General features: G+C 45.1%; 1 protein-coding gene across 2 annotated transcripts in view; it reads left to right on the top strand.

The window, feature by feature from the left end:
• Positions 1–3,108: 3,108 nt before the first annotated feature.
• Positions 3,109–18,781, top strand: part of IAH1 (isoamyl acetate hydrolyzing esterase 1 (putative)) — a 55,263-nt gene continuing 39,590 nt past the window's right edge. Inside the window, exons 1-4 of one of the 2 annotated variants that reach the window (XM_073611131.1) lie at positions 3,153–3,231; positions 8,319–8,376; positions 8,532–8,600; positions 10,931–10,983. In XM_073611131.1, coding sequence (XP_073467232.1) covers positions 8,553–8,600; positions 10,931–10,983 — 101 coding nt within the window. In that variant the 5' untranslated portion in view covers positions 3,153–3,231; positions 8,319–8,376; positions 8,532–8,552. Of the gene's footprint in view, positions 3,232–8,318; positions 8,377–8,531; positions 8,601–10,930; positions 10,984–18,781 lie in introns of both variants that reach the window. The other variant, XM_073611129.1, reaches the window with a different exon arrangement.

The raw sequence follows: 18,781 nt of genomic DNA, 5'->3' as shown, positions 1-18,781 counted from the left end.
GTCTCCACAGTGGAAGCACATACATTCTGATGGATAGATGAGGGCAGTGGACTGAAGGGGAGCAACCCCTTCTTAAAGGTACAGGGGCACAATGAACACCCAGCATATAGCACGATGCCTGCAAAGGTGTCAGTGCGTTGACCAACCCTACTAGAGCCTCTCCCATCCTCTGGAACTCCCTGCCCCGGTATGTCCAATCAGCCCCTATCCTGTCAACCTTTAGGAGATCCCTGAAAACTCATTTATTCAGGGAAGCCTATCCCACACCCAACAACTGTAACCAAGCCATCCCCATCAAATCATCCCCCACAGCTATTACCTTTTGTACCACCTCCAGCCTCCATTTAGAATGTAAGCTCCATGAGCAGGGCCCTCCTGTCCCTTCTGAATTGTAATTGTACTGTCCCCCCTGCTGTAAATCGCTGAGCAAACTGTTGGCGCTATATAAATCGTGTATAATAATAAACAGTAAGAGTAAGGGACTAGAGGTCACAGGCCTCGGGACTTTTTAGGTGTTCGATAAGAAATAATTTTTTTTGATGTTAATAAAAAATATACCATATTTATCGGCGTACTTTATCGGCGTACTACGCGCACTTTTTTCCCCTTAAAATCAGTGCGTGTTATACTCCGATCCCCGCTAATTGTGATCTATCGGCTGCGATCGCCACCGACATTCACATAGCGTGTAGTTTTAAATATGGCGCCATGGAGTTCGGAGGGACTCGGCGGAGCTGAACGAGCACCGCCGAAATCACAGTGACTGGGCGGAGCCGAGATACACATAGTCAAGTGTTCTCGGCTCTTTCCGGTGTTCTGCCGAGAAAGTTCTGCTCGGCGGATAAGGACCCCCCCTCTACTGCGCAGGCGCTGCGCCTGTGCAGTAGGATCCGGCGGAAATAGCCGAAAGTGAATAGGTGAAAATCAGCTGTACACAGCGCCTGTAAGAGGGCCCCTCGCTCGGCTCTTTTTTATTCCCCCTCTAGGTCCACTTGGATGGTGGGGAAGGAACCTGGACCCAGGGCGCAGGCGCCGTGTACAGCTGATTGAACATTTTGAGCTTTGGCTATCTCCGGCAGCTGATAGTAGTTCGTACTGCGCAGGCGCTGCACCTGCGCAGTACAGGGGGGGTCCTTATCCACCGAGGAAACTTTCTCGGCAAGACACCGACGCCTCTCACAGTCACGCCCCGTCCCGCCATTGGACCTGTCTTATGTCCATCATTGGGCGGGACTGTGAGCGGCGCCGGAAAGAGCCGAGTACACTCGACTATGTGTATCTCGGCGGCGTTCGTTCAGCTCCGCCGAGTCCCTCCGAACTCCGCGGCGCCATATTTAAAACTACATGCTATGTGTATGTCGGCGGCGATCTGGGGGCAAGGCTGCACTGACCACTGGGGGCAAGGCTGCACTGACAAGGCTGCACTGGGGCAAAGCTGCAGTGACAAGGCTGCAATGGACACTGGGGCAAGGCTGCAATGACACTAACAAGGCTGCAGATGGACACGATAAGGCTGCATTGATGGGCATTTTAATGTAAGTTTTTTTTCCTTAAAGTTCTCTCCTAAACTTGGGGTGCATGTTATACGCCGGCGCGTGTTATGCGCCGATAAATACGGGGGTATTTTATTTACAAATCATTAAAGACATGAGACAATTTCATATTAACAAATACAATTGTTCCACTAGGGATGTGATACAAGGGTTAATACCACTTTCTCGACATGTTTCGCTCGATTGGAGCTTCCTCAGGAGATAAAATGTGGCATCTATTCAACTATAAATAGAAAAATCTCAATAAGTATTCATGTTAAAGATATATACTGCATCTGCATTTGGAATAATACAGATTAAGGGCATAGGTCTATAGGGCCTATGCCCTTAATCTGTATTATTCCAAATACTCTGATGTTATTTGCATAAATAAATCCTGTATGCCAAGCGATATGGTATAGATGTAGTATATATCTAGGGAGAGGGCTAGTGCCGGAAGGGGAGGCTGAATATGTGCTGGCTGGGCACTCTGGGAGGGAGAGGGCTAGTGCTGGAAGGGGAGTGGATATGTACTAGGGGGGGAACTCTGGGAGGGAGAGGGCTAGTGCTGGAAGGGGGGGTTGGATATGTGCTGGGGGGCACTCTGGGAGGGAGAGGGCTAGTGCTGGAAGGGTAGTGGATATGTGCTGGGGGGGGGGGCACTCTGGGAGGGAGAGGGCTAGTGGTGGAATTCATCCCACACTTCTGGCATATGTCCTTTCTCATATCAAAGAGCCCCCCCCACATATCCTCCTAACCCCCCAATCACTCCACCAAGTGTACATCCTTTTAGTTTTCTCCTTCCCAGCCACTCTCCCCCTCCTCCCTGTCCATCTACAAAGCATAGAAAACTTTGTACAGACCTAAAATCAGTGGGAGAAAACCGCAAAAGTGGCAACCCTATGCTAATTGTATATTGTACTTGTTTGTTTCCTGAATACTGAAATTTGCACTTAAAACTGTAATTTTGTAACGTTTGGAAACGCCAGTAAAAATTTGGCTGTGCCAGTAAATTTCAGTCTGGTAGGTTGGCAATACTAGTCCAGTTATGCCGCGTACACACGACCGTTTTTTCCGTCGGAATGAACTCTGAAGGTTTTTCCGACGGAGTTCCGCAAAAACTGTCTTGCCTACACACGATCACACCAAAATCCGACCCACGCGGTGACGTACAACGCGTACGACGGGACTAGAAAAAGGAAGTTCAATAGCGAGTAGCCAGTAGCTGCCGTCTCGTACTTGCTTCAGAGCATGCGTCGTTTTTGGTCCGTCGGAACAGCATACAGACGAGCGGTTTTCCTGATAGGAACTGATTCCGCCGGAAAGATTTGAAACATGTTCTATTTCTAGGTCCGTCAGAATTTTAGAAAGAAAAAGTCAGAAGAGACCCACACACGATCGTAATGTTCGATGAAAAGCTTCTGTCGGAATTTTCCTGCTGGAAAGTCCGACCGTGCGGCATTAGAGTTTACATTCAGTTTAAAATGACAAACATGCAGAGCACATGTAACATGTAAAGCCCTGTCTATACCCCAATGACACCACCAGATGGCGCTGTTCCTTGCTGCCTGGAATGTATGGACTGCTTGTACTGCTTGTACTGCTATGGAGGAGTGGTTTGTAGAGGGATCTCATGACTTCTTCCTCCCCTCCCCCTGTCTGGTGTTACCGACGGGCTGCCTGCTTCCTTATGTGTACTGTGAGTTTGTGTGTTTGTCTGCCTTTCCAATGAAAGTACATTTGCTGATATCTGTGATTGGGCTGTGTGATGTGTGTAGGAGCCATAGAGGTCCAGGAGCTCACTGTCAGCAGATGACTTCCACTGCTGATCTACATAGCAATCCCCCCAGCTTATTGTATTGTAGGGGAGGGGGGGAGGGACCGGAGCTATACACATGTCACACTCCGGAATGTCTCTCTATTCCTTCTCCTAAAGTATAAAAAGGCAAAACTATTATTTTTTTTATTTTTGGATAGAGTAGAGAGGGATTAGAACCCCCAGCTGGTTTTTATTGCTGTCTGTGTCCCCGTTAGGAAGATTCACCCTCTATTTGCCCTGGTTAACTTTGTTGCCAAAAGTGAAAGTAAAAGAAAATCCCAAATTATAGGTTGTCACCAGAACAGGAATAGAGGGGAAATCTTCCACTAGTTCTGGTGACATCATGGGATTCCCTCACTTTGGAAAGATTTGCTCTCACTTCCTGTTTTGGCTATAGAACAGGAAGTGGAGGAAAATCCCCCCAACAATAGGACACAAGTGGCAAAAATAAAACTGACACAGGTACTCTTTCTTCCTCTATCCAAAATGGGGGGAAAAAAAAAAAAAGATTTACTTTTAGTTCTAATTTAAGCCTCTGTTCACACTAGATGTGGTGTGAATTTGCTGCTGGTCCGCACAGCATCAAAATCACAACCTGTTCATGCGAATTGATTGTGGAGTGTACGTTAATGACACCCCGAAATTGGTTTGGAAAACGCAGTGAGATTTGCAGAATCGAATCGCATGGGTTTCACATAATGGGTGTGATCGGATTCTGCTGTGGACAAAAAAAAAAAAGATTCCTGCACGAGTTTGGTGCAAATGCGGTGCGATTTGAGCCATACAAATCCATGGCTCAAATCGCACCCCAGAGACAACGCATGTAATTCGCACAGGAATCCTAGAGGAGTGTGTCTATGGGATTGTTTGACCATTCTTCCAAAAGCGCATTTGTGAGATCAGGCACTGATGTTGGACGAAAAGACTTGGCTCGCATTCTCTGATCTAATTCTTCCGAAGGTGTTCTATTGGGTTGAGGTCAGGACTCTGTGCAGACCAGTCCAGTTTCTCCACCCCAAACTCCCTCATCCATGTCTTTATGGACCTTGCTTTGTGCACTGGTGTGCAGTCATGTTGGAATAGGAAGCGGTCATCCCCAAACTGTTCCCACAAAGTTGGAAACATGAAATTGTCCAAAATGTCTTGGTATGCTGACGCCTTAAGGGTTCCTTTCACAGGAACTAATGCCGCGTACACACGAGTGGACTTTTTAACGGACTAGGTCCGGTGGACCGGACTCCGTCGGACAATTCGATCGTGTGTGGGCTCCAGCGGACTTTTTTTTTTCCCCCCAAAAGTCCAACGGACCTAGAAATAAAACATGTTTCAAATCTTTCCGACGAAATCGAGTCCGGTCGAAAAGTCCGCTCGTCTGTATGCTAGTCTGACGGACGAAAACTGACGCTAGGGCAGCTATTGGCTACTGGCTATGAACTTCCTTATTTTAGTCCGGGGTACGTCATCACGTACGAATCCGTGGGACTTTGGTGTGATCGTGTGTAGGCAAGTCCGTTCATTCGAAAGTCCGTCGGACCAGTCCGGTCGAAAAGTCCGCCCGGGTGTACGCAGCATAAGGGGCCAAGCCCAACCCCTGAAAAACAACCCCACACCATAATCCCCCCTCCACCAAATGATTTGGACCAGTGCACAAAGCAAGGACCATGAATGAAAGACATGAATGAGGGAGTTTAGGGTGGAGGAACTTGACTGGCCTGCACGGAGTCCTGACCTCAACCCGATAGAACACCTTTTGGATGATTTAGAGCGGAGACTATGACCCAGGCCTTCTCGTCCAACATCAGTGCCTGACCTCTCAAGTGAACTTCTGAAATAATTGTCAAACATTCCCATAGACACACTCCTAAACCTTGTGGACAGCCTTCCCAGAAGAGTTATAGCTGCAAAGGGTGGGCCAACTCAATATTGGACCCTACAGACTAATGCCCCGTACACACGGTCGGATTTTCCGATGGAAAATGTCCGATCGGAGCATGTTGTCGGAAATTCCGACCGTGTGTGGGCTCCATCGGACATTTTCCATTGGATTTTCCGACACACAATGTTTGAGAGCAGGATATAAAATTTTCCGACAACAAAAGCCGTTGTCGGAAATTCCGATCGTGTGTACACAAATCCGACGGACAAAGTGCCACGCATGCTCAGAATAAATAAAGAGATGAAAGCTATTGGCTACTGCCCCGTTTATAGTCCCGACGTACGTGTTTTACGTCACCGCGTTTAGAATGATCGGATTTTCCGACAACTTTGTGTGACCGTGTGTATGCAAGACAAGTTTGAGCCAACATCCGTCGGAAAAAATCCTAGGATTTTGTTGTCGGAATGTCCGAACAAAGTCCGGCGTGTGTACAGGGCATAAGACTGGGATGCCATTAAAGTTCACGTGCGTGTACAGGCAGGCGTCCCAATACTTTTGGCAATATAGTGTATGTGCGGGCCAGCCCTCAGTGCAATTTAAAAAATAGTCCTGTGCGATTTCAGTCTTGTTCAGGTGTGATTTTGTAAATTTCATACACTACAATTCGCATTGGAAAAGCACCTGGACCGCTGAACGAAATTGCGCAACAAAGTGGCTGGCACGTATGTGAACCGAGTCTGAAAGAATCGGTTTCAGTATCGGAGTATTTGTACGAGGACAAGTACTTGTGCAAATGCTTAGTGTCAGCACCAGAATCGGTGCAGTGCTAGTGTGACCCAGGTATGAGAGCCTCCATTGTAGTGATGCAGCCTGACAAGACAACTCAGAGGATGAGTGGAGGGGGGGGAAAGGAAGACCTGTCCCAGGGTATGCTGTGTACATTAGTCCAGTTAGAACTGGTTGCAGATAGGGTAAGTACAGTATACTGTAGGTGTCCATAGAATATTAAAGTGTTACTAAACCCAGTAATATGAAAATCGTTCATCTGCCCGCCCACAGCTTATAAATCCTTCTTTTTACATTAAAATACTGCCACTATATACCTTTTTTGGCTGATCTGTATACCACGGTCAGTGATAAATTGCACAGTTTCTCCAGTGCTGAGAGTTCAGGTAGGAGGAGATTTCCACTGCAGCCTGTATACAGCCCACATGTGTGATGTCAATATCATGTGACCTGGCTATCTGAGAACAAGAAAATGTTCTGTCCAGCATTAAAGACACAACTGAGCATGTGCAGTTCGGCTACTCTGCCTGTGTTAGCTGGCCTTCCCCAGATAGACAGTGCAGGAGGGGAGGCTCTGTGTATCTTCCGGGATACGGTGCTGCTGAGCGACCAGCATGCACCGCCCGTTCTCGCGCATGCTCAGTGTGTTTGGCTCGCAGCACCGTCAACTTCTGATGTTGCCATCACAATGGGTGGTGTTGTCGGAAGTGCTGCACCTGTTGTGATGGCAGCTGCCGTCATCGCGTCACTTCCGTTTTCTGGAATATCGCGATCACGAGAGGCTGACATCCACACTGACTCCTGGGAATTATGACACAAAACTCCCAGGAGACAGTGCGCCGCCGCATATGACGGACATATCCACGGGTGGCAGAAGCCGGAAACTAGATGGGAAAACGGCAGTATCTGGGTAAGGAGACAAAAAAATAAAAATACAAATTTACAATGCTTTATCTATATGGTATAATAGATAGTGGGTGGAACTCCGCTTTAAGTTCCACAGTGGGTATAACAAGCATGCTATGCTGCATATACAGACTGATTTTACGGTTGTGGGTTTAGTAACACTTTAAGCCCACCACGCATTACAATCTACCAACAAGTAAGGCAGGCCATACATTATGCAATTTTCTTTCCTTCAACCACGGGTTGATTCCCTCATCAACACAGACCGTGTTAATGGGGAATCCCTCCTGCAGCGCTATTGTGTTCTGCCGATGGGGAGCCTTCCCCATTGCTGCTGGTGGCCACAACTGCTGGAAGCGATCAGAAGGAAAAAAAACACAACAGGCTGGTTGTCCAGAAGTTGATCAATAGAACAATTCCGGACAACCAGCCTGCCCATAGACATAAACTTCAATCTGTCTATGGCTGGCTTAAGTGGTACAGGGGCCGACCTGATGGAATACAGATTGATTAGGTCCTCATAGGACAAAGTTGTGGTAGATCTGAAGTTGATTGTATAGAGATTGTACAGTTAGATTGTAATGTGTGTATGACAACCTTAACACAGATGTGGGTAGACGAGTTTTCTGGTTGGTTGGAAAGTCTAGAGGTCCTGTCACACAGCTAACCATGTCCAGTTAAAGAGAAAGTGTATTCATGTAAAGATGGGTATAGATGGATTGAAATTCGGCTGGTGCAGCAGTGACCGGCTGAATTGCGATCCATCTGTGGCCACTGCAGTTGACCAAAATTCAATCTACCGATTAACTTCTGTTCAACTGTCCTGTCAGATAAAAGCCATTCGATCAGTGGCTTCAGCTCCAATCTGTGTATTCTGACAGCACAGGAGTGCCCTACACTCTCAGAATACAATAGCACAGCAGGAAGGATTCCTCCATCCACATAGTGTGTGTGGATCGGGGAATCAGTCCAGTTTTTACCATTTAGGCTGCTGGCTGAAAGAAAAAACTGAAGAGGGTATGGGCAGCTTAAAGGGTAACTAATTTCATGGAGAAAAAAAATATAGCGTATTGCAACACAAGTCATATTGTAATTGAATGTTATTAAAAATGTCCATTCCTTTTTAATCTGCAGCCACTGTAATTTTTCTCTAAAATGCAATGCAATATGGCTACCTGGAGTTGTTCTGTATACAGAACGCCCGAAACATCATTTCCTGCTTTTGTGATGGTCACAGGCGTCTGCCCTAAGATACAAGTCAGATTTCTGGAATGTCATTTTTGGTGAGAGACTTCCAAAGGGAAATCGCATCTAAAGAGATGCAGACCCTGCCACTTTCCTCATTAGAGCCCTTCAGGTGCAGCAGCTGATTGATATGTATAAAACCACTCCCATACAGATTCCCTTTGAACATGGACACAGACAAACACGCAGCTATTCCTCCAGAATAACAAAAGGTAAGAATCTGCAACAAAGTTTGTTAAAATCCTTGCAATGTACATCGATCACCCAGAGGGGAAGGTTTTCTTCTCAACAAAAGTGGAGTTACTCTTTAAGAAATGCATGTGATTTGTCCTGCAGTTTCTGTAATCACATATAATCTGTGTTTTAGACCTCCACTGTAAAATCTGCTATGATTTCCTGGCCTCGTGTGGTTTTGTTTGGGGATTCCATCACTCAGGTAAGTTGATGTTTCTTATTACTCAATTAGTGTTCACACTTGAAGTAAATCCGTCACATACCTGGGCAATGCATGTCATTGTAAAATGCATACACCGAGGTTACCTTTAGTGGTAAGTGTATGTCAAAGAGATCCAGATACATAGACAGCTGAGGGTAAGTGGATATCACGATTAGAAAAATCTACCTTTGCAGTAGGCCCCTCTGAAGTGGGGTGCAGTTCTGTAGTCCAGCAATGAAAACCTTAGGCAAAGCTGGCAATTGCTTGATAGTTTAGTGCAGCAGAAACAGCATTGTTAGTACATAACAGGAAGTTAGGAACCAAGTGGATTTCTGGCAGGATCACAAGGTACTTTTTCTGTTTTTGCAGAATTTATAAAGGGACCTTTGCACAACCCTTGCGCCTGCATTGCAGGGATGTACTGTATATGATTTTTTTAAATTTTGTCCCAGCATACACTTTAAGGCACAGGTGTCAAACACAAGACCCGTGGGCCGAATCCGACCCTCCAGGCCATTTCATGTGGCCCTCGCACCTCTCCTGCAGCTGCAGGAGAACTCCAGCCCTCCTCTGGTCCTTCTCCAGACCCCTACTTTCTGCTTTCAAGCAATGCATCCAGCTTCTTTCCAGCAGCAGCAGCAAAAGGAAAGGGGGTTGCACTGTGATGTTAGGGAGAGTATGGGACTCCACTTCTGATGGTGGGGTGGCTCTTGACATCTAATGTAAGGGGAGGGGATGTGCTGGACATCTAATCTTACAGATACAACCGGCCCTTTTGAGGGCAATCGTAATTCTGATGCGGCTCACGATGAAATTGAGTTTGACTCCCCTGCTTTAAGGGGTCAATTTATATAAAAAAAAAAATTGCTGTGCATAGTATTTGCTCAGCCATCCTGAATAATCCTAGTAATGTGTGTAAATATATCTATTTCTAATGATTATCAGCTACATCTGGTGGCTATAATGCTGTGTTTTCCTGAAATACCTCAATCAGGAAATACTGAATTAAGGCCACTAGATGGAGCTGATGATCATAGGAAATAAACATATTAGGTGGATTTTTCGTGACAGCACATATTTTATAAATAGACTCCAGGTGTCCAGTAGGGAAGATCAAGAATCTGTAAGGATCAGACTCAAACATTGAGATATGTATACAAATTTAACTGCCCGTTCTTTTTCTGGATCTCTTAGGCCCCTTTCACACTGGAGCGGTTTTCAGGCGGTATTGCGCTAAAAATACCGCCTGAAAACCGCCCCTAAACAGCCTCCACTGTTTGTTCAGTGTGAAAGCCCGAGGGCTTCCACACTGAAGCGGCGCGCTCGCAGGACGGTAAAAAAAGTCCTGCGAGCCGCTTCTTTGGAGCGGGGAAGGAGCGGTGTATTCACCGCTCTTAAACCGCTCCTGCCCATTGAAATCAATGGGACAGCGCGGCTATACCGCGGTAATACCGCGGCTATAGCCGCGCTGTACGAGCGGATTTAACCCTTTTTCGGCCCCTGCGCGGGTTAAAACCGAACCGCTAGCGGCCGAATACCGCTGCAAGAACGACGGTACAGCAGCGCTAAAAATAGCGCTGTTGTACCGCCGACGCCCCCACCGCCCCCGTGTGAAAGGGGCCCTGGACATGCTAAGGAAAGAAATTTGCGCCATCTATGGCCTGCCTTAGTTTAAAGCTGACCATACAGCTCAGATTTTGGCCGATTCCTGTGAATTGGCCAAAACTGAAGCTGTGGGTGGCTCTGCTGACACCATCTCGTTTAACAAACTTCGATTGAGAAATTGAAGTAGGTGGGTGGATCAAATTGGCCAAACAGTAACTGCAGCCAATCAGCTGGGTCGGGATATTCTGACCGGTAGGGGGTGCTTGCTGTCAAAATACAATAGCTGACAACATGGATGGGGGAATGTGGATTTCTCCCATTTAGCCCAGTTGTTACATGTATGGCCAGCTTTAGTATTTCTGAAGCAGGTAAAAGTTTGATCTATTGTTTGCTAACACCCTTTCTATAGAATCCCTCTCTACTGACCTGGTGAGGATTGTTTTGTCTCCCCAAAACTGGCATTTCGCTTTAATTCTCCAGAAATTGCCAGCATGCTATAAATCGGACTGCACCCTCAGTATACAGTAGCTTATAGTTCATTATGAATAATTGGTTGGGTTACCGTCCATTGGCCAGCTCTTCCCAGCTCTTCAGACTTGTTTGATGGTCAGGCCCATAGAGGTGACCCTTCCCTGTACAGGTAACTGTCACTATGTACCTTCTGTTACATGTAGCTTGAGACAGCAGCTGTAAAATCGAATCATTTGATCATTTTCTCCTTTTAGTTTGCTTTTGAAGCGAATGGATGGGGAGTGACCCTGGCTAATAAACTTGTAAGGTGAGTTGGATCATCAATGAATTGCATGCTTTTCTCCACAAAGTTCAAGTGAACTAGTTCTCCCTTCATGCAAGGCACAGTATCAGGTGTAGTTCAAGGCTATCTAAACCCTAATAATGATCTTCTGTTATCTGGTCTCTTATGAGCTGCTAAATATACAATTGATTGTGTTTTTTGTTATGTCTGTCTGATAAGTGCAAAAAAAACCCATTACATTATTCTCAACTGTCTCCAAGGGCTACAGAACCCCTCCCTGCTATGTTCTGGAGAATAGAAGAGGGTTAGAGTTTCATAGCGCTCTCCTCTTTCTGTTGAACTGATACAGTAAGGTGAGTGAGTGTTGTCATCCTAGGATAGAAAGTGTCTTATTGGCAGGATCACGAGGTGGAAATAAAGAGGGAAAAAGCTTGATAAAAAGAAAACTAATGCAGCCACCACATCTAAAAACTGACAATCTATCATTTATTACACCCTTGTTATTGGGTTTAGGTGTGGTAATGGATTTAATAGCCACCCCCCACAGCATGGTATATTCATCTTTCCTCGACTTCCCTGCTGCTTCATTCACTGTCATAGAGTGAGGAGAGGAAGCCATTTGTGCGCTCCAGGCTACTCCTAGCTGATAACTTTCAATGCACCCCATGTGACAGCTCTGAGCCAATAACCAAGCACCAGCACTGCCACATGTTACTCCATACCCAGAAGTACTAGGCTTTTCGCTTAGTTTCTAGTAGTGAATGGAGCTGCGGGGGAGATGAGTATAAAATGATGTGGGAGACTGCTTTGAAGTGAGCTTTTGGTTAGCTCTGCATTGAGAAAGCACAGGTTCACTTTAAAGCAGAACTCGGGGAAAAATTGTATTATGTATAAATACAGGTGCTTCCATACCAATTAATTGCCAGTGGTATTGTACTTAGTCCTGTTGTCAGTGAGAAATCCAGCATTCTTGACTGCATGAAAGGCTCTCTATCCCCCTCATATCCTGTTTACAAGACTGGTGGCTGATATGACCTTTTTCCCCCCCAGCCACCGGTCTTGTACATTCCCCCTTGTAGTCCCTTGAAAGCAAGCATTGCTGTTCACTGCATTGGGCAGACTTGCGAGTCTCAGACTGCCCGGTCTGATCCGCCAACTGCCCAGCCTGATGCGCCTCTGCCCGGTCTGTCCTGCCTCCTATGACAGAAGAGTGTGCAGCCATGTGGACGGGCAGTGTCAGTGTCAGTGTCCTAGTTGTAGAACATTACTTATCTGCTGCACATACACCCATAGTCCTGCCCACTTGAGACTTTAAATCCCAGGGCATGATGGGAATTGTAGTCTCAGTGAGTGGCGACGAACAGTAACGGGAAGTGACGTCGCCGCTTTTTAGATCCCTCCTCCCAGGGCCAGGGATTCAAGAGGAAGCTGGGGGAAAAAATGACATGACCACTTTCTTAAACAGTGAGCTTTCTACAAAGCTTACATTTATATTGAAAATGACATTTGCGGTTTTGCTTACCTATGTATGGCTTTTGTACAGATTTTAACCCCATCCTGGAGTTATTCCTTTTTTTTTTTTTTTTTTTTTTTTTTATATTCTTTTTCTTTTTTATTATGTTATATGAATTACACAGTATGGATCTCACCCATTCCACCCTTAATACCCACTCCTTCATCCTCGGAGCCTCCTGAGTTTTCCACAGGCATGGAATCAGACCTTTAGCTGCATTCAAAAGATATGGGACTAAGGTATTTCTATATTGGGACACCGCCTTCCCAGTATCATGAAACAAACATACTGAGGGGTCTTTTTGGATCCGTTCACCTGTTATATAGAGGATTGCCTCTAATTCCATCCCAGTAACATTGTATTTTGGTGCACTCCCACCAGAGATGCGCAAAAGTCCCGGAGCATCACAGCCCCTCCAAAAAGTTGAAGGGCTCTCTCCCCCATACCCATGCGCCCTCTGGGGGGTCATGTACCACCTCGCCAGTAATTTATAACACATTTCAAATGTCTGAGTATCCCTTGCCGAAAGGCAAGCTAATCTAAGTATCTTATTTCTATGTTCCTCGTCTCTAAGGGGACCTATTTCTCCTTCCCATTTTTGCAAATAGGATGGATATTCGTGTTACATAGTTACATAGTAGGTGAGGTTGAAAAAAGACACAAGTCCATCAAGTCCAACCTATGTGTGTGATTATGTGTCAGTATTACATTACATATCCCTGTATATTGCGGTCATTCAGGTGATTATCTAATAGTTTCTTGAAGCTATCAATGCTCCCCGCTGAGACCACCGCCTGTGGAAGGGAATTCCACATCCTTGCCGCTCTTACAGTAAAGAACCCTCTACGTAGTTTAAGGTTAAACCTCTTTTCTTCTAATTGTAATGAGTGGCCACGAGTCTTATTAAACTCTCTTCTGCGAAAAAGTTTTATCCCTATTGTGGGGTCACCAGTACAGTATTTGTAAATTGAAATCATATCCCCTCTCAAGCGTCTCTTCTCCAGAGAGAATAAGTTCAGTACTCGCAACCTTTCCTCATAACTAATGTCCTCCAGTCCCTTTATTAGCTTTGTTGCCCTTCTTTGTACTCGCTCCATTTCCAGTACGTCCCTCCTGAGGACTGGTGCCCAGAACTGGACAGCATACTCCAGGTGCAGCCGGACCAGAGTCTTGTAGAGAATTATCGTTTTATCTCTGCAGTTGATCCCCCTTTTAATGCATGCCAATATTCTGTTTGCTTTATTAGCAGCAGCTTGGCATTGCATGCCATTGCTGAGCCTATCATCTACTAGGACCCCCAGGTCCTTTTCCATCCTAGATTCCCCCAGAGGTTCTCCCCCCAGTGTATAGATTGCATTCATATTTTTGCCACCCAAATGCATTATTTTACATTTTTCTACATTGAACCTCATTTGCCATGTAGTCGCCCACCCCATTAATTTGTTCAGGTCTTTTTGCAAGATTTCCACATCCTGCGGAGAAGTTATTGCCCTGCTTAGCTTAGTATCGTCTGCAAATACAGAGATTGAACTGTTTATCCCATCCTCCAGGTCGTTTATGAACAAATTAAATAGGATTGGTCCCAGCACAGAACCCTGGGGAACCCCACTACCCACCCCTGACCATTCTGAGTACTCCCCATTTATCACCACCCTCTGAACACGCCCTTGTAGCCAGTTTTCAATCCATGTACTCACCCTATTGTCCATGCCAACGCACCTTATTTTGTACAGTAAACGTTTATGGGGAACTGTGTCAAATGCTTTTGCAAAATCCAGATACACCACGTCTACGGGCCTTCCTTTATCTAGATGGCAACTCACCTCCTCATAGAAGGTTAATAGATTGGTTTGGTAAGAACGATTCTTCATGAATCCATGCTGATTACTGCTAATGATATCATTCTTATTACTAAAATCTTGTATATAGTCCCTTATCATCCCCTCCAAGAGTTTACATACTATTGATGTTAGGCTAACTGGTCTGTAATTCCCAGGGATGTTTTTGGGCCCTTTTTAAATATTGGTGCTACATTGGCTTTTCTCCAATCAGCTGGTACCCTAATGAATATTTTATATATTTTAGATATGCTTCTAATTAAGCTTAAGGGGGAACTCAGCAGTTTCTCTATTGATCTCAATTGTCCCCTACCCCGTAGTGATTGTGGTAATGACTGTGTAAAGTGCTGTAATTGTGTGTACCTCCATTTATCTAGTGGTTTATTTCCCCATTCCCGTATAATTTCTGTGTAAGTGTATAGTCTATTTCCCTTCATCACATCCTGCAATAATATTATCTCCTTTTTTGCCCATCTAATAAAATATATGTGCTCCTCCTTCCCTGGCTTAAAATAATTTGTGTCTATTAGTGACATTAGTGGTGAGTTATAATCCCAATGGTATCTCCTACCTAAACCATCCCATATCTTTACTGTGTTCCTGGTCAATAAATTTGTGCTAGAGCCTAAATCACGAAATTGTGGTGGTATCCATACCATTTTCCCTATATCTGTTCTACTTTGTGAAATTTCTAGATTTACCCAACTTTTCTCCTTTTTATTATAAATCTGCAATTCTAGAGATAGAGATCGCTTGGTAATATTTTTTAAAATCTATAAAATAAAAGAAATATGTAGCGCTAACTAGAGTGTGTAAAAGTAAATCAAATATTACAAAAATATTGTGACTAAATTGTGTAGCTAATGACAATTCGTCAATGTGACATCAAGTGGCTAACAGGATAATAACATGTAGAAATAACATTCAATAAACCTCATAAAGTGCATAAAAATTTTTTTTTTTTTTATTGATGCGACTTTTTTTCACTTTATGCAATTTTTTTAAATTTGTATTTTTTCACTTTTATGCACTTTATGAGGTTTATTGGATTTAGTGAATGTTATTTCTACATGTTATTATCCTGTTAGCCACTTGATGTCACATTGAAGAATTGTCATTAGCTACACAATTTAGTCACGTTATTTTTGTGATATTTGATTTACTTTTACACTCTAGTTAGCGCCACATATTTCTTTTCTTTTCTTTTTTTTTGTGTGTGGGAACACTTTTTATATGTTTGGCGGCTTCTCTCATCCTTAATTTATTCCTTTTTTTTCACTTTGGTTTTGCGCACTTGTTCCCTCCTCCTTTTCTTTTGTAAAATCCTGGCGCTGCTAGTCCCCACCGCTCTTTTCCTTTTGACAAGTGTTTCATATGCAATCCGGGGGCGTTTACGTGCCCAGATGTATTTTAATACCATTGTTTTTAATTTTCTAAAAAAATCTTGGGGGAGTGCTATTGGGATCATTTGAAAGATATACGGTATATTAACATCGGGAGTATAAACATTTTTACTGCGTTTATTCTGCCTATCCATGAGAGTTTTATACATTAACATATTCAATTGGTCCTTAGGGATGAGCCGAAAACCCCCCCCCGTTCGGTTCACACCAGAACCTGTGAACGGACCGAAAATTCGCACGAACGTTAGAACCCCATTGACGTCTATGGGACTCGAACGTTCGAAATCAAAAGTGCTCATTTTAAAGGCTAATTTGCATGGTATTGTCTTAAAAAGGGTTTGGGGACCAGGGTCCTGCCCCAGGGGACATGTATCAATGCAAAAAAAAACTTTTGAAAACGGCCGTTTTTTCGGGAGCAGTGATTTTAATGATGCCTAAAGTTAAAAAAAAAAAAAAAAAGTAAAATATTCCTTTAAATATCGTACCTGGGGGGTGTCTATAGTATGCCTGTAAAGTGGCGCGTGTTTCCCGTGCTTAGAACAGTCACTGCACAAAATGTCATTTTTAAAGGAAAAAAAGTCATTTAAAACTGCTTGCGGCTTTAATGTAATGTCGGGTCCTGGCAATATGGATGAAAATCAGTAAGACAAACAGCATGGGTACCCCCCAGTCCATTACCAGGCCCTTTGGGTCTTCTATGGATATTAAGGGGAACCCAGCACCTAAATTAAAAAAAGTAAAGGTGTGGGGCCACCAGGCCCTATATACTCTGAACAGCAGTATACAGGCGGTGCAAACAAGACAGGGACTGTAGGTTTGTTGTTAAGTAGAATCTGTTTGTAATTTTGAACTGATACATTTTTAACGTGTTTAGCTCCAGCCAAAAAATCTATTTTAAGCTTTTTGGAAAACATAGGGAAGGGTTATCACCCCTGTGACATTTGTTTTGCTGTCTGTGCTCCTCTTCAGAAGATTTCACCTCATTTTTTGTCCCAATGACAAATGTTTTTTTGAAAATTTGGGTTTTTTTGTGAAACAAGGATTGGTGATAAAGCATCAGTGGGAAGGAGAAAGGTTTTTCCCATATTAACTCTTACAGGAGAGAATTTCCCTTCCTAGGGGTAGATTTCATCTCACTTCCTGTTGTCTCCTTCCGTTTGCAAGTAGGAGTCGTTTTGTAAGTTGGATGTTTGAAAGTATGGGCTTTCCTTATATACTCAGCAGAAATTTGGGCCTTAGGTGTTGTGGCCACAACACTGTAAGCCCTCACAGGGCCCTGCTGTGAAATATTAGATCAAGAATTGTAATTTATATGCCCCTGTTGAACAGGGGCTGAAAAATTGGGCCTTCGGCACTTGTGCCACAACACTGCAACCCCTCACAGATACTCTAGTTGGAACGCAGAAACGAGCCCTGCTGCAAAGTATTGCATCAAAAATTGTAATTACACGCCCTGTTAAACAGGGGCTGAAAAATTGGGCCTTAGGCATTGGTGGTGGCGCCCAGAACCAAAAATGTTCTTACAAGCTATCAGCGTGATCATTGAGGAGGAAAAGGATAATTACTCAGGATAGTCACTCAGCATCAACATAGGCAGTCTTTGAAGGGATCTGAGATTTCAAAAAAATATATTCGGTTACATCAGCATCAGGTGCTTGGTAGATGGTGGTGATCCAAGACTGATTAATTTTTATGAAGGTCAGTCGATCAACCGACTCGGTGGACAGACGCACCCTATGATCGGTTACAAAGCCTCCAGCAGCACTGAATGTGCGTTCCGAAAGAATGCTGGATGCGGGACAGGCCAGTAGCTCAATTGCATACTGTGCAAGCTCTGGCCAGTGATCCATCCTCAAGACCCAGTAACCCAGAGGATTTTCGGTGGGAAAGGTGTCCAAGTCAGATCTTGCCCCTAGGTATTCCTGCACCATGTAAAACAGACGCTGGCGATGGTTGCTGGAACCGATCATACCTTGGGGCTGCGGACCAAAAAATTGTCTGAACGCATCGGTCAGACGGCCACCTTCTCCACCGCTCCTTCTTTGACTGATCGAAGCCTCAGCAACATGTTGTCCAGACACAGGAGTTTCTAACCTCCCAGTCTCTGGGAATGCGTTGTGCAGACCTTTCTGCAAGGCCTCCCGAAGATGTTTCATCCTCTGCTCCCTCTGCGATGGCAAGATAAGGTCCACAACCTTACCCTTGTAACGTGGATCAAGGAGGGTTGCCAGCCAGTATTGGTCCTTCTCCTTGATACCACGAATACAAGGATCCTTACGCAGGCTTTGCAGGATTAGGGAGGCCATGCAGCGTAGGTTTGCTGAGGCATTCGGTCCGGAGTCCTCTGGGTAACTGAGGACGACATGGTCCCCAGCCACCTCCTCCCAGCCACGTACAAGTCCATGGGGTTCTTGGGACTGATGCCTTAAAGACTGCTGCTGATGCTGAGTGCCAGGCTCCACCTCCATACTGACACAATAATCCTCCTCCTCCTCCTCCTGTGTGATCGGCGGGCACGCAGGAACACAGTCTGGATAAAGGGGGCCTTGAGAGCTAAGGAAGTCCTCCTCTTCCTGCCTCTGTTCTGCCTCAAGTGCCCTGTCCATTATTCCACGCAGCGTGTGCTCCAACAGATGGACAAGGGGGACAGGGTCACTGATGCATGCACTGTCACTGCTCACCATCCTCGTGGCCTCCTCAAATGGTGACAGGACAGTGCATGCATCCCTGATCATGGCCCACTGGCGACTGGCGTGGGGAAAAAACCAAGCTCCCCTGACCCTGTCCTGGTGTTTGGCTCACGTCCTTAACTTGGTGGTGCAGCGGTTCTTGGGCAGGTACCCGGGCTTACAGGATGTCCTGAGGCAGGCCAGGAAAGTCTGTGTGCATTTCCGCCGGTCATATAATGCCAGTGCTCGGCTGGCAGACCTCCAAAAGGAGTTTAACCTGCCCAAGAACCGCCTAATCTGTGCCATGCCCACCAGTTGGAACTCAACGTTAGCCATGCTGCACCAGGGATGTAATTGGCTTTAAACATATCACCCTAGGCTGGTGTCAGTTTTATGCCC

Source organism: Aquarana catesbeiana, unplaced genomic scaffold, assembly GCF_042186555.1.
Source record: "Aquarana catesbeiana isolate 2022-GZ unplaced genomic scaffold, ASM4218655v1 unanchor211, whole genome shotgun sequence".
Classification (NCBI taxonomy): domain Eukaryota; kingdom Metazoa; phylum Chordata; class Amphibia; order Anura; family Ranidae; genus Aquarana; species Aquarana catesbeiana.
This window is presented reverse-complemented; position numbering and strand designations above follow the sequence as displayed.